This window comes from Panthera pardus, unplaced genomic scaffold (assembly GCF_024362965.1).
Source record: "Panthera pardus isolate Hobbes unplaced genomic scaffold, ASM2436296v1 HiC_scaffold_6, whole genome shotgun sequence".
Taxonomy (NCBI): domain Eukaryota; kingdom Metazoa; phylum Chordata; class Mammalia; order Carnivora; family Felidae; genus Panthera; species Panthera pardus.
In genome coordinates, this window is record NW_026526991.1 from 31,504,841 (window position 1) to 31,522,375 (window position 17,535).

Sequence of the window (17,535 nt, forward strand, 5' to 3'; positions counted from 1 at the left end):
AAGTACTGGGTATCATCATTTGTTAGGATGTGTTTATGTTTACATATATTTTGATATATTTTCATCCTTTACTTAAATTTGCCTTACTAAATATTTCCTATCCTTTGAAACACAATGCCAAGTTGACAAATATTTTAAATCTATATTCATAAAAAAATTAGCAAAAAAGACCTATATTCATTTATATTTTACATTACTAATCTTGAGCAAGTATACCTTATACCCTTAAATAATAAATGCTTGTTTCAAAACTTGTTTTAAATTTAAAAATTTTATGTAGCCTAGAAAGTTAAGACTTACACTAATTTAAAAATCTTCAAATATTTGATTTAAAGCCACAGTTAAATTTTTTCTTAAAAACATATACCATTATAATCATTATGTAGGCTCTGCTAAAAAAAAAAAAAAAAAGAAAAAAATTGATTCACAGTTTTACTTACTGCTTCTGTGTGTATTGGGTGCACTGCAAAAAGTAAAGAAGCAATGACACTACTCCTGTTGTCCAGAAAAAGTTTGCAGACTTTAAGAAATATCACACTAACCACAGCATGAAAAATCATATTTAGGAGATGATATGACATTGGTTTCAGCTCACTAAACAGATAATTTAAGCGAAATGTCAATACTGTTAAGGGACGGTAAGACTTGTGGCTTCTCTCCTGAAAGGAAAAAAACAATCATCATCATTAAAGTACCATGGTCCTTCAGGGCACACAAACTAATTGCTGCATTTACTGTTGAAACTAGCAATAAAATAATGAAGTGAATGCTCCAAGGATAACACAAACATAAAATACAGCTTTATAAGCTGTGTTTTCCTATTTCCTTAGTCCCAAAACAAGGCAATTTCCTCTCCTAAATATAATGAAGAATCAACAGCAGAGGGAGAACATTTGACTTTTAACTCCTCTTTAACACACAAATTAAAAAAAGAGAAAAATAGGGGCACCTGGGTGGCTCAGTTGGTTGAGTGTCCGACTCCTGATTTCAGCTCAGGTCATGATACCAGAGTTGTGGGATCAAGTCCTGCATCAGGCTCTGCACTGAGGGGTGGAGCCCGCCTAAGGTTCTCTTTCTCTGCCCCACTCTGTCCCTCCCCCCACTCTTGTGTGCTCCCTAAAAATAAAAATATAAAATAAAATAAAAATATAATAATAGCACTGATCAAATTAGACCAAAAGATTCCTTCCAAAGCCTATATCCCCATCTATACCAATACCAGCATTTACATAACTGCTGGATAGCTCTTCAAAAATAAATATAAGAATTAAATGTTTACCAGCACAGTTTAAACGGTGAAGTCTCAAAATGATACTGTCTAGTTGTTTTATGAAAAATACCTTTGTAATGTATACACCTGAATATATTAAGCCAAAAACTCACTAAATACTACACAGAGGATAATACAAAAGCAAAAACTTTCTTAGTTTTTGCTGAATTTCTTTACAAACTGTAAGGTTCACTTAACCAGAAAAGTTTTACTGTAAGACAAAATTAAAGCCGATTTAAGAATAAAACACAGGTCAAAACCACATAAAATATTACCCTAGCTATTTTTAAAAATTTTAGCTCGGGAAGATGGAGGTGTAGGAGGACACTGGGCTCACCGTGTCCTGCTGATCACTTAGATAGATTCCACCTATACCTGCCTAAATAACCCAGAAAACCGCCAGAACACTAGCAGAACGGATTCTCTGGAGCCAAGCGCAGACGAGAGGCCCACGGAAGAGGGTAGGAAGGGCGGCGAGGCAGTGCGTGCTACACGGACTGGCGGGAGGCAGCTGGGGCAGAGGGGCAGCCCGCCGGCCAAGCAGAGGCCCCAAGTCTGGCTGGCAAAAGCGGAGGAGCCAGACGGAGTGTGTTCTGACAGCAAGAGGGACTTGACATCTGGAAGGTTGTAAGTTAACAGCTCTGCTTGGAAAGCGGGAAGGCTGGAGGAAAACAGGAAGGAGAGTTGTTGAGCCCCTGGCGACAAAGCTCAGCTTGGCAGGGAACAAAAGCGCTCGCCAGCGCCATCTCCCTCGCCCATCCCCCAGCCAAAATCCCAAAGGGAACCAGTTCCCGCCAGGTAACTTGCTTGCACTGTGTAACACCCAATGCTGTGCTTCTGCAGATCCATCCCTCCGGCAGCGGGTCTGACTCCCTCCCCCTGCCACAGGGCCCCTCCTGAAGTGGATCACCTAAGGAGAAGCGAGCTGAGACTGCCCCTCCTGCCCCTGTGCACCTAACCTATTCACCCCAGCTAATATGCCAGATCCTCAGCACCACATGCCTCACAGTATGCAAGTAGCCCAGATGGACCAAGCCACCCCACAGTGAATCCCACCCCTAGGAAAGGGGAAGAGAAGGTACATACCAGTCTGACTGTGGCCCCAGCAGTGGGCTGGGGGCAGACATCAGGTCTGACTGTGGCCCTGCCCACCAACACAAGTTATTCAAGACAGCACAGGGGAAGTGCCCTGCAGTCCCGCACCACTCCAGGGACTATCCAAAATGACGAAATGGAAGAATTCCCCTCAAAAGAACCTCCAGGAAATAACGACTGCTAATGAACTGATCAAAAAGGATTTAAACAATATAACAGAAAGTGAATTTAGAATAACAGTCATAAAATTGATCGCTGGGCTTGAAAACAGTATACAGGACAGCAGAGAATCTATTGCTACAGAGATCAAGGGACTAAGGAACAGTCAGGAGGAGCTAAAAAATGCTATTAATGAACTGCAAAATAAAATGGAGATGACCACGGCTCGGACTGAAGAGGCAGAGGAGAGAATAGGTGAACTAGAAGATAAAATTATGGAAAAAGAGGAAGCTGAGAAACAGAGAGATAAAAAAATCCAGGAGTATGAGGGGAAAATTAGAGAACTAAGTGATGCACTAAAGAGAAATAATCTACGCATAATTGATATTCCAGAGAAGGAAGAAAGAGGGAAAGGTACTGAAGGTGTACTTGAAGAAATCATAGCCGAGAACTTCCCTGATCTGGGGAAGGAAAAAGGCACTGAAATCCAAGAGGCAAAGAGAACTCCCTTCAGACGTAACTTGAATCAATCTTCTGCACGACACATCACAGTGAAACTGGCAAAATACAAGGATAAAGAGAAAATTCTGAAACCAGCTAGGGATAAACATGCTCTAACATATAAAGGGAGACCTATAAGACTCGTGACCGATCTCTCTGCTGAAACTTGGCAGGCCAGAAAGGAATGGCAGGAGATCTTCGATGTGATGAACAGAAAAAATATGCAGCCGAGAATCCTTTATCCAGTAAGTCTGTCATTTAGAATAGAATGAGAGATAAAGGTCTTCCCAAACAAACAAAAACTGAAGGAATTAGTCACCACTAAACCAGCCCTACAAGAGATCCTAAGGGGGATCCTGTGAGACAAAGTACCAGAGACATCGCTACAAGCATGAAACCTATGGACATCACAATGACTCTAAACCCATATCTTTCTATAATAACACTGAATGTAAATGGACTAAATGTGCCAACCAAAAGACATAGGGTATCAGAATGGATAAAAAAACAAGACCAATCTTATTTCTACATAGATATATGAGAGGGGATGGAGAACTATTAATCATGCTACTGGAAGTCAAAAGAAAGCTGGAGTAGCCATACTTGTATTAGACAAACTAGACTTTAAATTAAAGACTGTAACAAGAGATGAAGGAGGGTATTATATAATAATTACAGGATCTATCCCTCAGGGAGAGCTAACAATTATAAATGTCTATGCACCGAATACAGGAGCCCCCAAATATATAAACAATTACTCACAAACATAAACAACCTTATTGATAGAATGTGGTAATTGCAGGGGACTTTAACACTCCACTTACAGAAATGAATAGATCATCTAGACACACGATCAATAAAGAAACAAGGGCCCTGAATGATACATTGGATCAGATGGACTTGACAGATATATTTAGAACTCTGCATCCCAAAGCAAGAGAATATACTTTCTTCTCCAGTGCACATGGAACATTCTCCAAGATAGATCACATACTGGGTCACAAAACAGCCCTTCATAAGTATACAAGAAATGAGATCATACCATTCATACTTTCAGACCACAATGCTATGAAGCTTGAAATCAATCACAGGAAAGAGTCTGGAAAACCTCCAAAAGCATGGAGATTAAAGAACACACTACTAAAGAATGAATGGGTCAACCAAGCAATTAGAGAAGAAATTAAAAAATATATGGAAATGAAAATGAAAATACAACAATCCAAATGCTTTGGGATGCAGGGAAGGCAGTCCTGAGAGGAAAATACATTGCAATCCAGGCCTATCTCAAGAAACAAGAAAAATCCCAAATACAAAATCTAACAGCACACCTAAAGAAAATAGAAGCAGAACAGCAAAGACACCCCAAACCCAGCAGAAGAAGAGAACTAATAAAGATCAGAGCAGAAATACACAATATAGAACCTAAAAAAGCTGTAGAGCAGATCAATGAAACCAGGATTTGGTTTTTTAGAAAAATAAACAAAATTGATAAACCTCTAGCCAGGCTTCTCAAAAAGAAAAGGGAGATGGCCCAAATAGATAAAATCATGAATGAAAATGGAATTATTACAACCAATCCCTCAGAGATACAAACAATTATCAGGGAATACTATGAAAAATTATATGCCAACAAACTGGACAACCTGGAAGAAATGGACAAATTCCTAAACACCCACACACTTCCAAAACTCAATCAGGAGGAAATAGAAAGCAGCGAAGAAATTCAATTGGTTATCAAAAATCTCCCAACCGATAAGAGTCCAGGACCAGATGGCTTCCCAGGGGAGTTCTACCATACATTTAAAGCAGAGATAATACCTATCCTTCTCAAGCTATTCTAAAAAATAGAAAGGGAAGGAAAACTTCCAGACTCATTCTATGAAGCTAGTATTACTTTGATTCCTAAACCAGACAGAGACCCAGTAAAAAAAGAGACTACAGGCCAATATCCCTGATGAATATGGATGCAAAAATTCTCAATAAGATACTAGCAAATCGAATTCAACAACATATAAAAAGAATTATTCACCATGATCAAGTGGGATTCATTCATGGGATGCAGGGCTGGTGCAACATTCGCAAATCGATCAACGTGATACATCACATTAGTAAAAGAAAAGATAAGAACCATATGATCCTGTCAATCGATGCAGAAAAGGCATTTGACAAAATTCAGCAAACTTTCTTAATAAAAACCCTCGAGAAAGTCGGGATAGAAGGAACATACTTAAAGATCATGAAAGCCATTTATGAAAAGCCCACAGCTAACATCATCCTCAATGGGGAAAAACTGAGAGCTTTTTCCCTGAGATCAGGAACACGACAGGGATGTCCACTCTCACCGCTGTTGTTTAACATAGTGCAGGAAGTTCTAGCGTCAACAATCAGACAACAAAAGGAAATCAAAGACATCAAAATTGGCAAAGATGAAGTCAAGCTTTCACTTTTTGCAGATGACAGGATATTATACATGGAAGATCGATAGACTCCACCAAAAGTCTGCTAGAACTGATACATGAATTTAGCAAAGTTGCAGGATACAAAATCAAGGTACAGAAACCAGTTGCATTCTTATACATTAATAATGAAGCAACAGAAAGACAAATAAAGCAACTGATCCCATTCACAATTGCACCAAGAAGCATAAAATACCTAGGAATTAATCTAACCAAAGATGTACATAATCTGTATGCTGAAAACTATAGAAAGCTTATGAAGGAAACTGAAGAAAATATAAAGAAATGGAAAAACATTCTGTGCTCATGGATTGGAAGAATAAATATTGTCAAAATGTCAATACTACCCAAAGCTATCTACACATTCAATGCAATCCCAATCAAAATTGCACCAGCATTCTTCTCAAAGCTAGAACAAGCAATCCTAAAATTCATGTGGAACCACAAAAGGCCCCGAATAGCCAAAGTAATTTTGAAGAAGACCAAAGGAGGAGGCATCACAATCCCAGACTTTAGCCTCTACTACAAAGCTGTAATCATCACGACAGCATGGTATTGGCACAAAAACAGACACATAGACCAATGGAATAGAATAGAAACCCCAGTACTAGACCCACAAATGTATGGCCAACTCATCTTTGACAAAGCAGGAAAGAACATCCAATGGAAAAAAGACAATCTCTTTAACAAATGGTGCTGGGAGAACTGGACAGCAACATGCAGAAGGTTGAAACTAGACCACTTTCTCACACCATTCACAAAAATAAACTCAAAATGGATAAAGGACCTGAATGTGAGACAGGAAACCATCAAAACCATAGAGGAGAAAGCAGAAAAAGACCTCTCTGACCTCAGTCGTAGCAATTTCTTACTTGACACATCCCCAAAGGCAAGGGAATTAAAAGCAAAAATGAACTACTGGGACCTTATGAAGATAAAAAGCTTCTGCACAGCAAAGGAAACAACCAACAAAACTAAAAGGCAACCAATGGAATGGGAAAAGATATTTGCAAATGACATATCGGACAAAGGGCTAGTATCCAAAATCTATAAAGAGCTCACCAAACTCCGCACCTGAAAAACAAATAACCCAGTGAAGAAATGGGCAGAAAACATGAATAGACACTTCTCTAAAGAAGACATCCAGATGGCCAACAGGCACATGAAAAGATGCTCAACATCGCTCCTTATTAGGGAAATACAAATCAAAACCACACTCAGATATCACCTCACGCCAGTCAGAGTGGCCAAAATGAACAAATCAGGAGACCATAGATGCTGGAGAGGATGTGGAGAAACGGGAACCCTCTTGCACTGTTGGTGGGAATGCAAATTGGTGCAGCCACTCTGGAAAACAGTGTGGAGGTTCCTCAAAAAATTAAAAATAGACCTACCCTATGGCCCAGCAGTAGCACTGCTAGAAATTTACCCAAGGGATACAAGAGTACTGATGCATAGGGGCACTTGTACCCCAATGTTTATAGCAGCACTCTCAACAATAGCCAAATTATGGAAAGAGCCTCAATGTCCATCAACTGATGAATGGATAAAGAAATTGTGGTTTATATACACAATGGAATACTATGTGGCAATGAGAAAGAACGAAATATGGCCCTTTGTAGCAACGTGGATGGAACTGGAGAGTGTGATGCTAAGTGAAGTAAGCCATACAGAGAAAGACAGATATCATATGTTTTCACTCTTATGTGGATCCTGAGAAACTTTACAGAAACCCATGGGGGAGGGGAAGGAAAAAAAAAAACCAACAAGTGGTTAGAGTGGGAGAGAGCCAAAGCATAAGAGACTCCTAAAATCTGAGAACAAACTGGGGCGCCTGGGTGGCTCAGTCGGTTAAGCATCCGACTTCAGCTCAGGTCATGATCTCGCTGTCCGTGAGTTCGAGCCCCGTGTCGGGCTCTGGGCTGATGGCTCAGAACCTGGAGCCTGCTTCCGATTCTGTCTCCCTCTCTCTCTGCCCCTCCCCCGTTCATGCTCTGTCTCTCTCTGTCTCAAAAATAAATAAAACCTTAAAAAAAAAAAAAAATCTGAGAACAAACAGGGTTGATGGGGGATGGGAAGGGGGGAGGGTGGGTAATGGGTATTGAGGAGGGCACCTTTTGGGATGAGCACTGAGTGTTGTACGGAAACCAATTTGACAATAAAAACCAATTTGATAATAAATTTCATCTATTAAAAAAAATAAATAAATAAAAATTGTATGTAAGGGTATTCAAATTCAGCTTCTTTGCTCTCTTACCTCTTACCATATCTTGCTGGGACCCTGGTATTATACTTGTAAGCTTTTCATCCCTACTAGGGAATGTTAGGAACCACAAGGAACAAATATTTCTCCTTTGAAAATAGGAACATTTTAATATCTCTATACTGACTACACACACCATGAGTGTTGTCTACTTAGAATGTTCTTTGCTGCTTATTTTCTGTATATCATTGGCTTTAGCTCAGGCAGACAAAATTATTTTTAAGGCACTATACTGAACTGACATGATTTGTATCCAATAGCAAAAAAAAGGTTCTAGAAACCTTTTGAGAGCCTAAAATGTTACCATAGTTCCAATGGGACATGTTCGCCAGCTGAATGGATAAAGTCTGAAAATGCAAGGGGAACAGGTTATTTTTAATTGCAATATATATGATTTTTTTTGTTAGGTCTATTAGAGAGCCATAGGTAATGGCCAATTAAAAAATTAATTATTAACATAACTAATTATAGTAAATCTTGGATTGCAAAAGTAACTCGTTCTAAGTGTTCCACAAAACAAGGAAATATTTCTAATAAATTTTAACTTGATAAATGAGTAATATCTTACAATAGTAGTATGTGAAACAAAGTCACATGATCACAACTGAGACAAGGCGCGCGCTCTCTCTCTCTCTCTCTCTCTCTCTCTCTCTCTCTCTCTGGCTGTGGAATTGTGGGTGACCATCTCCCATGGTCACATGCTTGATCTCAGGCTGTGGCAGAAATCGGTGGTTTCAGAACTCTGGAGGGTGCCCACAACTGGCACTAGTGTCTTGTTTGTCACTTCAAACTACCTATGTACGTACTTCACTTTTCCATACAAGAGTAAGCTAAGGAATGCTTTGTTTCATTTTACGTCAGACTGCCTTCAGATATAGACTCTTTCCTCTGCTGTCTTACTGCCAGTTTCATTAAATATGACAAGAATTTATCAATACTGTATTGTAGTATCTCTGCAAGCGTATATGATGGCCCCCATGCAGAAAAAGGTTGAAAAGAAAGGCAGTGAGAAGGAGATGATCATGGTGGATGTTAAGAAGGAAATCATTGAGCAGTACAAACAAGGCATGCAAGTGGCCGAAATTGCAAGATTTTATGGAAGTCTACATCTGCATCTCATCTGGAGAGGAGGAGAAAAAGGTAGAGGAATCCCTCACTTCAAATGAGATTAGGGAGAAGTGTAAAATGTGGAAACGGTGCAAAATTTTATAGAAATGTACCACCCAAATAAGGCTGTGGCAGTGTGAGTGATGAATCTATTTAATGGCAATGCAATGTCACATTTCCACAAAATCCTCAAAAGGAGGCAAAAGCAAGTGCCAGTGGATAGGTTCTTTGTTTAAGTTGCACAAAAAGAGGAAGATTCCATGGAGTCTATAGATAGCAGTGATTCCGTTAGTGATGGTGAAAGTTGTCCTACACAATAACACTCTTCTCTCGTCTCCCTCACACCAGCCACTAAAGTTTTCAAAGGTAAGTGCAGATTAATTTTTCTTTATATTTTGTATTTTCTTAATTTTATATTATATTGCAGTGTGGTAATGGAATAAGCTTAGGAATTCCCTGAGCCTGCACTGATGGGTTAACAAGGCATAAAGAATTAAAAAGCCATAGGATACTCACACCCAAATTTGGGTAAACAAGATTAGGTAAGTAAGTATAGAGAGGGTGGGCCAATGCCCCAATATAAAAGTATATGAGGTAAATAAGGTTGGTATTCAGGGAAGATACCACCCGCCCCCTCCCCCCCCCCCCCCCCCCAACTCCCCAACTTAGTATTATAGCAGAAAGCTGCTTTTGCAGAAGGACCAAATTAGGTAAACAGGTAAATAGGGCTATAGACCACTGCAGGGCAAAGCTGCCCAGAGCAGAGCTAATTAACAAAAGAAAGGTTCCTAGTTGACTCTGAGGTTACATGTTCCACCTTTCTTGTCCCCAGACAAGTTTAGGTAAACAGGTGGTGCCTGAGGTCTGCTGTAAACAACCTTCCTCTGGGCACCAGGATTTTTTGTTTTGTATTAACCCAAACCCCTAACCCTGCATATCTTCAAGATCCCCTTTCCCATGAGTCCATGAGTTAATGTTTACAGTTTCATTCTCTCTTTCTGCACGTTCATCACCATGTTTGTAAGCCTTCTGATCCTAATAAGAAAGGAGCAAGGACCCTTAATCAGGGGCTCTTGTCTTCTCCCGGACATTAGCCATCTTTTGCATTTTAATCCTGCATCTCGCTTTCTTGCTAGACAAGAAAGAACTCTAGGCCCAGAGTCTACGACATTACAGTATTGTAATCATTTTTATATGAATATTTTTGGGTTGTGGAACAAATCATCTGAGTTTACAAATATTGTATTTGTAAAACTCAGATTTGGAAATCTGAGTTTCCATTATTTCTTATGGGGAAATTTGCTTTGACATATAAGTGCTTTGGATTACAAGCATGTTTCCAGAACAAATTATGCTCACAAACCAGTATTTTACTGTATTTACACAATTCATTAGTAATCTGAGACTCTGCTATGACAAATAATCATTAGCATAGTAGATAACAGGTTTACTCTTCGAAAGTACAGTAAAACAGCTATATTACAAACAAAATAATATAGATCATTATTAAATTCAGGTATATTAAAAGAAAATTTAATTACTCATATTATTAGGTGGCAATAGAAACATAGGCATGAATATAATGAGTGAATTAGCTGACAGTTCCCTGCTAATGTGAATCTCCATATAGTTGAGGCAATATCTAGTGCAATGGGATTATTTGCAAACATTACCTTAAGATAGATATATTGTAGGCCAAATGCCAGACAAGAGTGGCTCATTACAGCTCAGTGGTTTTCAACCATGGCTGCACCAGAGAATCACTTGGATAACTTAAGAAACACCCAATCCTCTATCCCCCCAAAATCCTACAATAAAAAAGCGAACACACACAAAAAGAACAAGACAAAAATATTGATGGTTACATCCCATTCTGAGCTAACTGTAACTAACAAGTTTGAGTAGAGCCTTGGTAACATTTTAAGTGCCCCAGGCAACTGTAATATGCAGCCGGATTTATAATCCACCGAACCATTCAAAAACAGAGTATTACTATCTAAAGAATGGGTTTATAAAAGAGATGATCTAAACACTGAGAAGCCAAAAGGAGTCTAAAGATCCCTAATGTGCCAGTATTCATACAGTTCACGAGAATGTTCTAAGCCCAAAATGTGTCTTTAAGCTCTATACTGGCACAAAAATCCTTATATAAATGTTTGGTGATCTGCACACAGGCCTCTAGCCTATCAGTACTTAATGACATCAACCATTAGATCTTTGTGCTAATTCCAGGCTTGTCAAGAAAACATATAATACCTAAATACTATTCAGAACAATTTTTCCCTAGTGGCATGTTTCCCAACAGGAAAAGAAGATGCCCATCTGAAAACAGGAGGAAGCACCAATCTCCACCATATATTGTTATTCTAATTTGTTCATTCATTTTGTCTGAGTTTATTATTATGAGTATTTTCTTAGTGTGCCCACTTATAGGTGCTTTGAACAAAATCAAATATTGTATTTGTAAAGCTGAGGAAATCATATTGACACGAAGGTATGATAACTTTCATGAGACCTTTAATCTAGCCAGCTAACCTTTCAGTTTAAAATCTCAATGCCATGATTAATATCACAACAGATACTAGCTTAAGTTGTAGGAATGGACACGTAGTTCTAAGGGTCTCTGGGGATAAAAGGTAGAAGGAAATAAACTGACTAGAAAATAATGTATCTTATTATAGAACCATTATTTTTTACTCATTATCAAATATGTATTTTTTTTAAAGGCTAGAATTAGGTGAGAACAGGAAGGTTTAAGAAAATAAAGTCTGCTTTTTAACAAGAAAAAATACTTATGTGCTGTCACTAAAGGAATGACAGACTTCACCCCCACCCTTGAGAGACTTCCATATTTAAAGCCTGGTTGGGATTCTCTCTCTCTCTGCCCTTCCTAAACTCATGATCACGTGAGTGCACACATGCACTATCACTCTCAAAAAAAAAGTCTAATCTATTTATACTGAAGTCACATATTTTCAGATGGTTAAATATATCCAAAGTGGTCATCTCTTTGGCCTGAATCATGGAAAAAGAGAAAATTAGCAAGAAATAGATTTGTTTACACTTACTCGTATCCTAATATGTTTGGTTTTCACACACATATATTATTTTTAAAAAGATTAAACCAAGGTATACAACTAAGGAAAGAACCATGTACTGCTTTAAAGACGATAACCACATCTTCAACTTCCTATCTAACATACAAATTTTTGGGAAACAAATTCATAAATGCTATGATGCCAATGTCGATAGAGAATTACGAGTAATAAACTACTAGAATTATTTAAAATCTGAGATACATATAAGCAATAAATAACTACTTACCTCAGACATAGGGGTTCCCCAGAAGTCATTCTGAAATAAAGTTTTTAAAGGTGTAGATGGATGCAGGTCTTTATTATCCAGTATTGCTGAAACATCATCAAAAACAAAACCACAAAAGAGGCTGTTCCAATAGCAGGCAGTAACCACACCTACTATTAAGGTTACTTCTTTGAGGTTAATATCAGCCATCTTTTCCACAAGCACTTGTGGATAAAATCTAGGAGGGAAAAATCATGAAAATAAAATAAGCATCATTTTTTTCAAGTAAGTAAAATTTTAGTAGAAGGATAAGTAAAATAGCGAATGCTAATTCTCCTTGAGAATATTTCAAAGCTCAGCTCAAATATCATCCACCTCTAAAAAGCATTAGCTGCTCACTCTTCAAATTTCTAACTTAAAATTAATTGCTGCTTCATGAATTTCAAACCTCTACTACAATCACACCACTTACTTAATCTCTGGATTTATATCTCTAGCTAACTAGATAGTGAATTCCTTATAAGTCGTCACAGGTCAGATTACTCAGGGAAACAGATATACATACAAAAAACTTAAAAAAAAACTAGTATGGTCTACTCAAGGAGTAGTAAATAAATCTTAGTGGGAAGAACAGTAAATTTTTGTGGGAAAACAAATATTTGAAAAAACATTGAACATGGATTTTCTGAAATGTATCTTGAAACTTCTATTTTAATACTTAATATACTAGAAGATCAACTATTACCTAAATCAGGTGTCCAAACTTGCAGCCCACAGCCTTGGTTTGGTTAAAACCTTTTAAACATATCTGTCTTAAATGTCTCTATAGGAATTCTAAGCCTAAGCTAGCTGTATACTAGCCATTTAAGTATCGTCTTGTCTTTAACTCTGACTTGTTTGATTGATTTATGTTATCTGGCCCATATAAGCTTAAAACCCAGTTCTAAATAGTGTTTCTTTTTCTTTTTACCACAAATGGTTTTAATATAGGGAATGGGCTTCACACATGAAAATTCATAATTAAGTCATTGTTTTAGAGAGGATTCAGTGAGGGGTACCTGGGTGGCTCAGTCGGTTAAGCATCCAGCTCTTGATTTCAGCTCAAGTCACGTATCTCATGGATGCAAAGGATGGAGCCCCGTGTCTGGCTCTGCACTGACAGCACAGAGCTTGCTTGCAATTCTCTCCCACCCCCTCTGCCCCTTCTCATTGGTGCTCTCTCAAAATAATTTTTTTTTTTTTTTAAATAAAGGATTCAGTGAGAGAATGGTTTAGAGTAAAAGGCACTATAATAACTGGATGATACTGAAGAATCAGCCCTATAATTAAAATAAGGGTACTCTTGAAAAACAAGCTGATGATCTACTTTTTTAGCTTGAGTAGTATCATTAGGATCATTTTAGGCTCATCACTTGTGGAAGATAGAACTATGCCCCCCTCCCAAACTGTCCACATCCAAATCCCCTGATCCTGTGAATATGTTACCTTACATGGTAAAAGAGACTTTACAAGTTGTGATTACATGGAGGGTTTTGCGATGAAGAGATTATATCCTTAATTATCTGGTGGGCCAATTCAATGACACGAAACCTTACAAAAGGCAGGCAGAAGAGTCAGAAAAGCAGAGATGAGAGTGATGTGACAGCAGGCTAGGGCCATAAGGCAAGGAATGATGGCAGCCTCTAGAAGGTGGAAAGGCAAAAAAACCACTTTCTTCATTAGATTCTAAAGGGACCACAGCCCTATTGACATTTCAATTTTAGTCTAGTGAAACCCATTTTGCATGTCCTTAGTTATAAAATAAATTTGTTGGGGCGCCTGTGTGGCTCAGTCCATTATGCGTCTGACTTCAGCTTAGGTCATAATCTCCCGGTTTATGAGTTTGAGCGCTGCATCGTACTCTGTGCTGACAGCTTGGAGCCCGCTTGGGATTCAGTGTCTCCCACTTTCTGACCCTCCCCTGCTCATGCTCTCTCTTCTCAAGAATAAATAAACAGTAAAAAAATAAATAAATAGAATTTTTGTTACTTTAAGCCAGCATGTTTGTGATAATTTGTTATAGCAGCAAGAAGAAAAAATACATCACTCACAGAGCCAGAAGATCTAAGGCCTGATATACATCTGGCCTAGATGTAGAGAGGAAGAATACAGTAGGGAGGGCAGAGAGAGATTTAAAATCAGACGTAAGTTTATATAAAGATACACACACAAGCCTATTAAAGTGCCTTTAGAATTGGATAGGAAAACCTTAGAATATATTACACTTAAAGAAATGCAAAATCCAATGCTACCAATCACCAAAAGAAATTAGCTGTACCTTTTGAAGGATAGTTTTAACTAAAAGAAAAATTATCTAAGGGTTTATCTTGAGTCCACAAGTGATTTATCATCTCTAAAGAGTAAGACCTTATACCTTATTATCATAGAAAAAGCTGATAGCACTTGTTTAAAGATTGGAGACTGACCAGGCATTATTTGCCTCACTCATTCTCAACTACACACTAAAATGACAAAGTATTAAAAGAGAAAAGAAAGGGGGGTATAAATTCCCAAGGATAAACACCACTGGAGGGGCAATCATAGCAAGTTTTGGAAGCTGGAAAAACAAAATTTAGCAAGTAACCTAACAGAGCTCAGGAAAGTGAATCTAAAGCTTAAGGTGGAAAACTTAAAAAGTTTTTTGCATCCCTGCCAGCATCAATCTCAAAACTGGTGACAAGATCTCAAGAAATAGGTTGGAACATATGGATTTGTTAGAATTTAGACCCCTTTCCCATTGGGTACAGGCAAGTGACCTCTTCTATAGCAGAGGAGAAGATCAGAGACTTCCTCTCTGAAATAGGTGAAATACAAGGTGTCTGACACAGAAGACACAAGTCAGAAGAAAGGTAGCAAACTGAAAATGAGGGTTAACCAGAAGTCTGTCTATATACATTTTGAGACACTCCAGCTCTTTTTTACAAACTGGTATAGAATCTTATAAAATATTACAACTCTGGAAACAAACAAAAAGGACTCTAAAAGTTTCCACAAAGAAAACAGGTTCCATACCAAAGATTATGAATCCAAACAAATCTTTTTTTTTTCTTTCACTAGTACTGGAAGCTAGATGCAGAAGAAAAAGGGAGTAATGCTTCAAGTTTCTGAGGGATAATAATTTCCAACCTAAAATTCTATGTTAATAAACACAAATTACCCAACTAAGAAACTAGAATAAAAATATTTTAAGACATTCAAGGTCTTAAAAACATTACCTCTGTCTCCTCTTTTCAGGAAACTAATAGAAGATGTATACCAGTAAAATTAGGGAGTATACTAAGAAACAGAGAGAGGGAAATCAGGAGACGGGATCCAATGCAAGATAGCAACAAAAGAAATACCCAAAAGAAAACAAAAACTAAACAAAACAAAGCAAAAAAAGAAATACCCAGAATGACAACCATGCAAGCAAGTCAACTAACCACTTCATACTAGAATAGGTCAGAAAGTTCTTGAACAACACTCCCAAGAAGATATAAACAGAGCACCGAATGGGTGAGAACCATGTTACTCTTACAGTGTGTGTGTGTGTGTGTGTGTGTGTGTGTGTGTGTGTGTGTGTAATTGAAATTTAGGAAAACAAAACAACTCAGAACATCCACCATGGGATAGATGAAAATCAGGTCTTGTGTATCGGTCAGAAACCTCTCTCCCATAAATAATGTCAGGTCCCTGACCTGGTGACACTTGGAGTTCTTACCCCAAACTGCTGTTAAACTATTTGGTTAAACATTCTCACCACAGGAAAAATTAAAATAAATAGAGGAAATAGGAGTAAATTAAACCTGTGGTTTTACTACTTCACAGTTATATTTGGGAATTAACATGTATTTGATTATTAGAGTACTTATATTGTTCAGAAGAATCTTATACACTGTAGACTCTTGATATATTAGCTTCAAAAAGAATTTAAAATGCAATTTTATATGACACAATGATATGTAAAATATACATAATATTAAATTATTGGCCATGCAGTTTGTGGATTTAGGCTTTTTAGCTGAAAAGTATACTAATTTAGCCAAGTTTGCAAATATATTGGAATTTTTGTAAGGACTTGGGAGTTGCTATAGTTTTAAGTTTAATTTATTAGGTGTATACAAATTGTTTTAAGTATTGAGAAAATTTTGCTTTTTAAGTCAGGTGTCTTGAGTCCTTGAATAAAAATTAGGCTCAGTTGGTTAAGCATCCGACTTCGGCTCAGGTCATGATCTCACGGGTTCCTGAGTTTGAGCCTCCTATCTGGCTCTCTGCTCTCAGCACAGAGCCTGCTTCAAATTCTGTCTCCCCCTCTCTCTCTGCCCCTCCCATGCTCATGCTCTCTCTCAAAAATAAACATTAAAAAAATAATAAAAATACATTAAAATTATAAATGAAATTTTAAATTAAGGCAATTTAACCAAGTTTTAAATGTAGCTTATGCATTTAGTCCTTTCAATTTGAGTTATATAAAAAAGGGGGGTGGGGGGGGCGTGTAAGTTTACAAACATAATAAGACTTTTAGGTTGAATTTAAAGGTTTACAAAACATAAGGTTATAAAATGTTACTTTTAAAAACTTGGACAGTTCCCAGGATTTCTAAATATAGTTAGGTAATTAAGAGTTATACAATCACATTAAGTTGCAAACAGTTCCATTCAGTAATTGACGTGCTCAATGCCAACATAATAATCAAAACCCTCAACTTGATTTAACTTTAGGGATTGTCTTCTGCTCCAAGCTCAAGCTCACTGCAAATGAGAAGCCTTGTGACATGGAGAGGGGGTTCAATGCTTCTCTTTCTTTACCTAGAGATGATAGTACCTTACATGCTTGTTAAACATAAAGAAAGGAAAGCAAAAATGCTTACTTGACCATTATATCAAAGATGAGATTCTCATAGGTGTTTGTTACCATGTACCCCTTTTTCTAAAAATCCAGTAGTACAATTGTGGAAAAAATAAACCTACAGGAAAATTTTATATGAATTTGTGACTATTTAACCTGGAAAGTAGAGTTCTCTCAGTTCAATAATTTCATGATCTTCTTCAATAAGAATAATCTATATTTTATGACTATTTTAAAGTGTATAAAACTTTGGCCTGCAAAGTTTATGAAGTATTTACTCTGACTCTTCCTAATCTTTCCAGTCTCATGTCAAGAGACAAGCGTCAGCTTGCTGCACACTGAGTCTTCTCTACTAGAACAGACTAAATGAAATATTTTATACACAGTGGATACTAAAGTTCTCATGGTTATGCTTTATTATAGATGCTGGAAAATAACCTACCATTCGTTTTCTTGATAAAGCAGCAAAAAAGGGAATGGAAATAACATCTGAACAAAATTAGTTGACTGATACA

At 37.6% G+C, this 17,535-nt stretch overlaps 1 protein-coding gene across 4 annotated transcripts in view; it reads right to left on the minus strand.

Moving 5' to 3' along the window:
* TMTC3 (transmembrane O-mannosyltransferase targeting cadherins 3) overlaps positions 1–17,535 on the minus strand; it is a 59,694-nt gene that overhangs the window by 37,957 nt on the left and 4,202 nt on the right. For all 4 annotated transcript variants that reach the window (XR_002079108.2, XR_002079109.2, XR_002079107.2 and 1 more), the window contains exons 2-3: positions 12,176–12,392; positions 441–659 (exon numbers count right to left, since the gene is read on the minus strand). Coding sequence is in view for 1 of the 4 variants with exons in the window: in XM_019446378.2 (XP_019301923.2) it covers positions 441–659; positions 12,176–12,364 (408 nt within the window). In the remaining 3 variants the exon portion in view is untranslated. The remainder of the gene's footprint in view (positions 1–440; positions 660–12,175; positions 12,393–17,535) is intronic.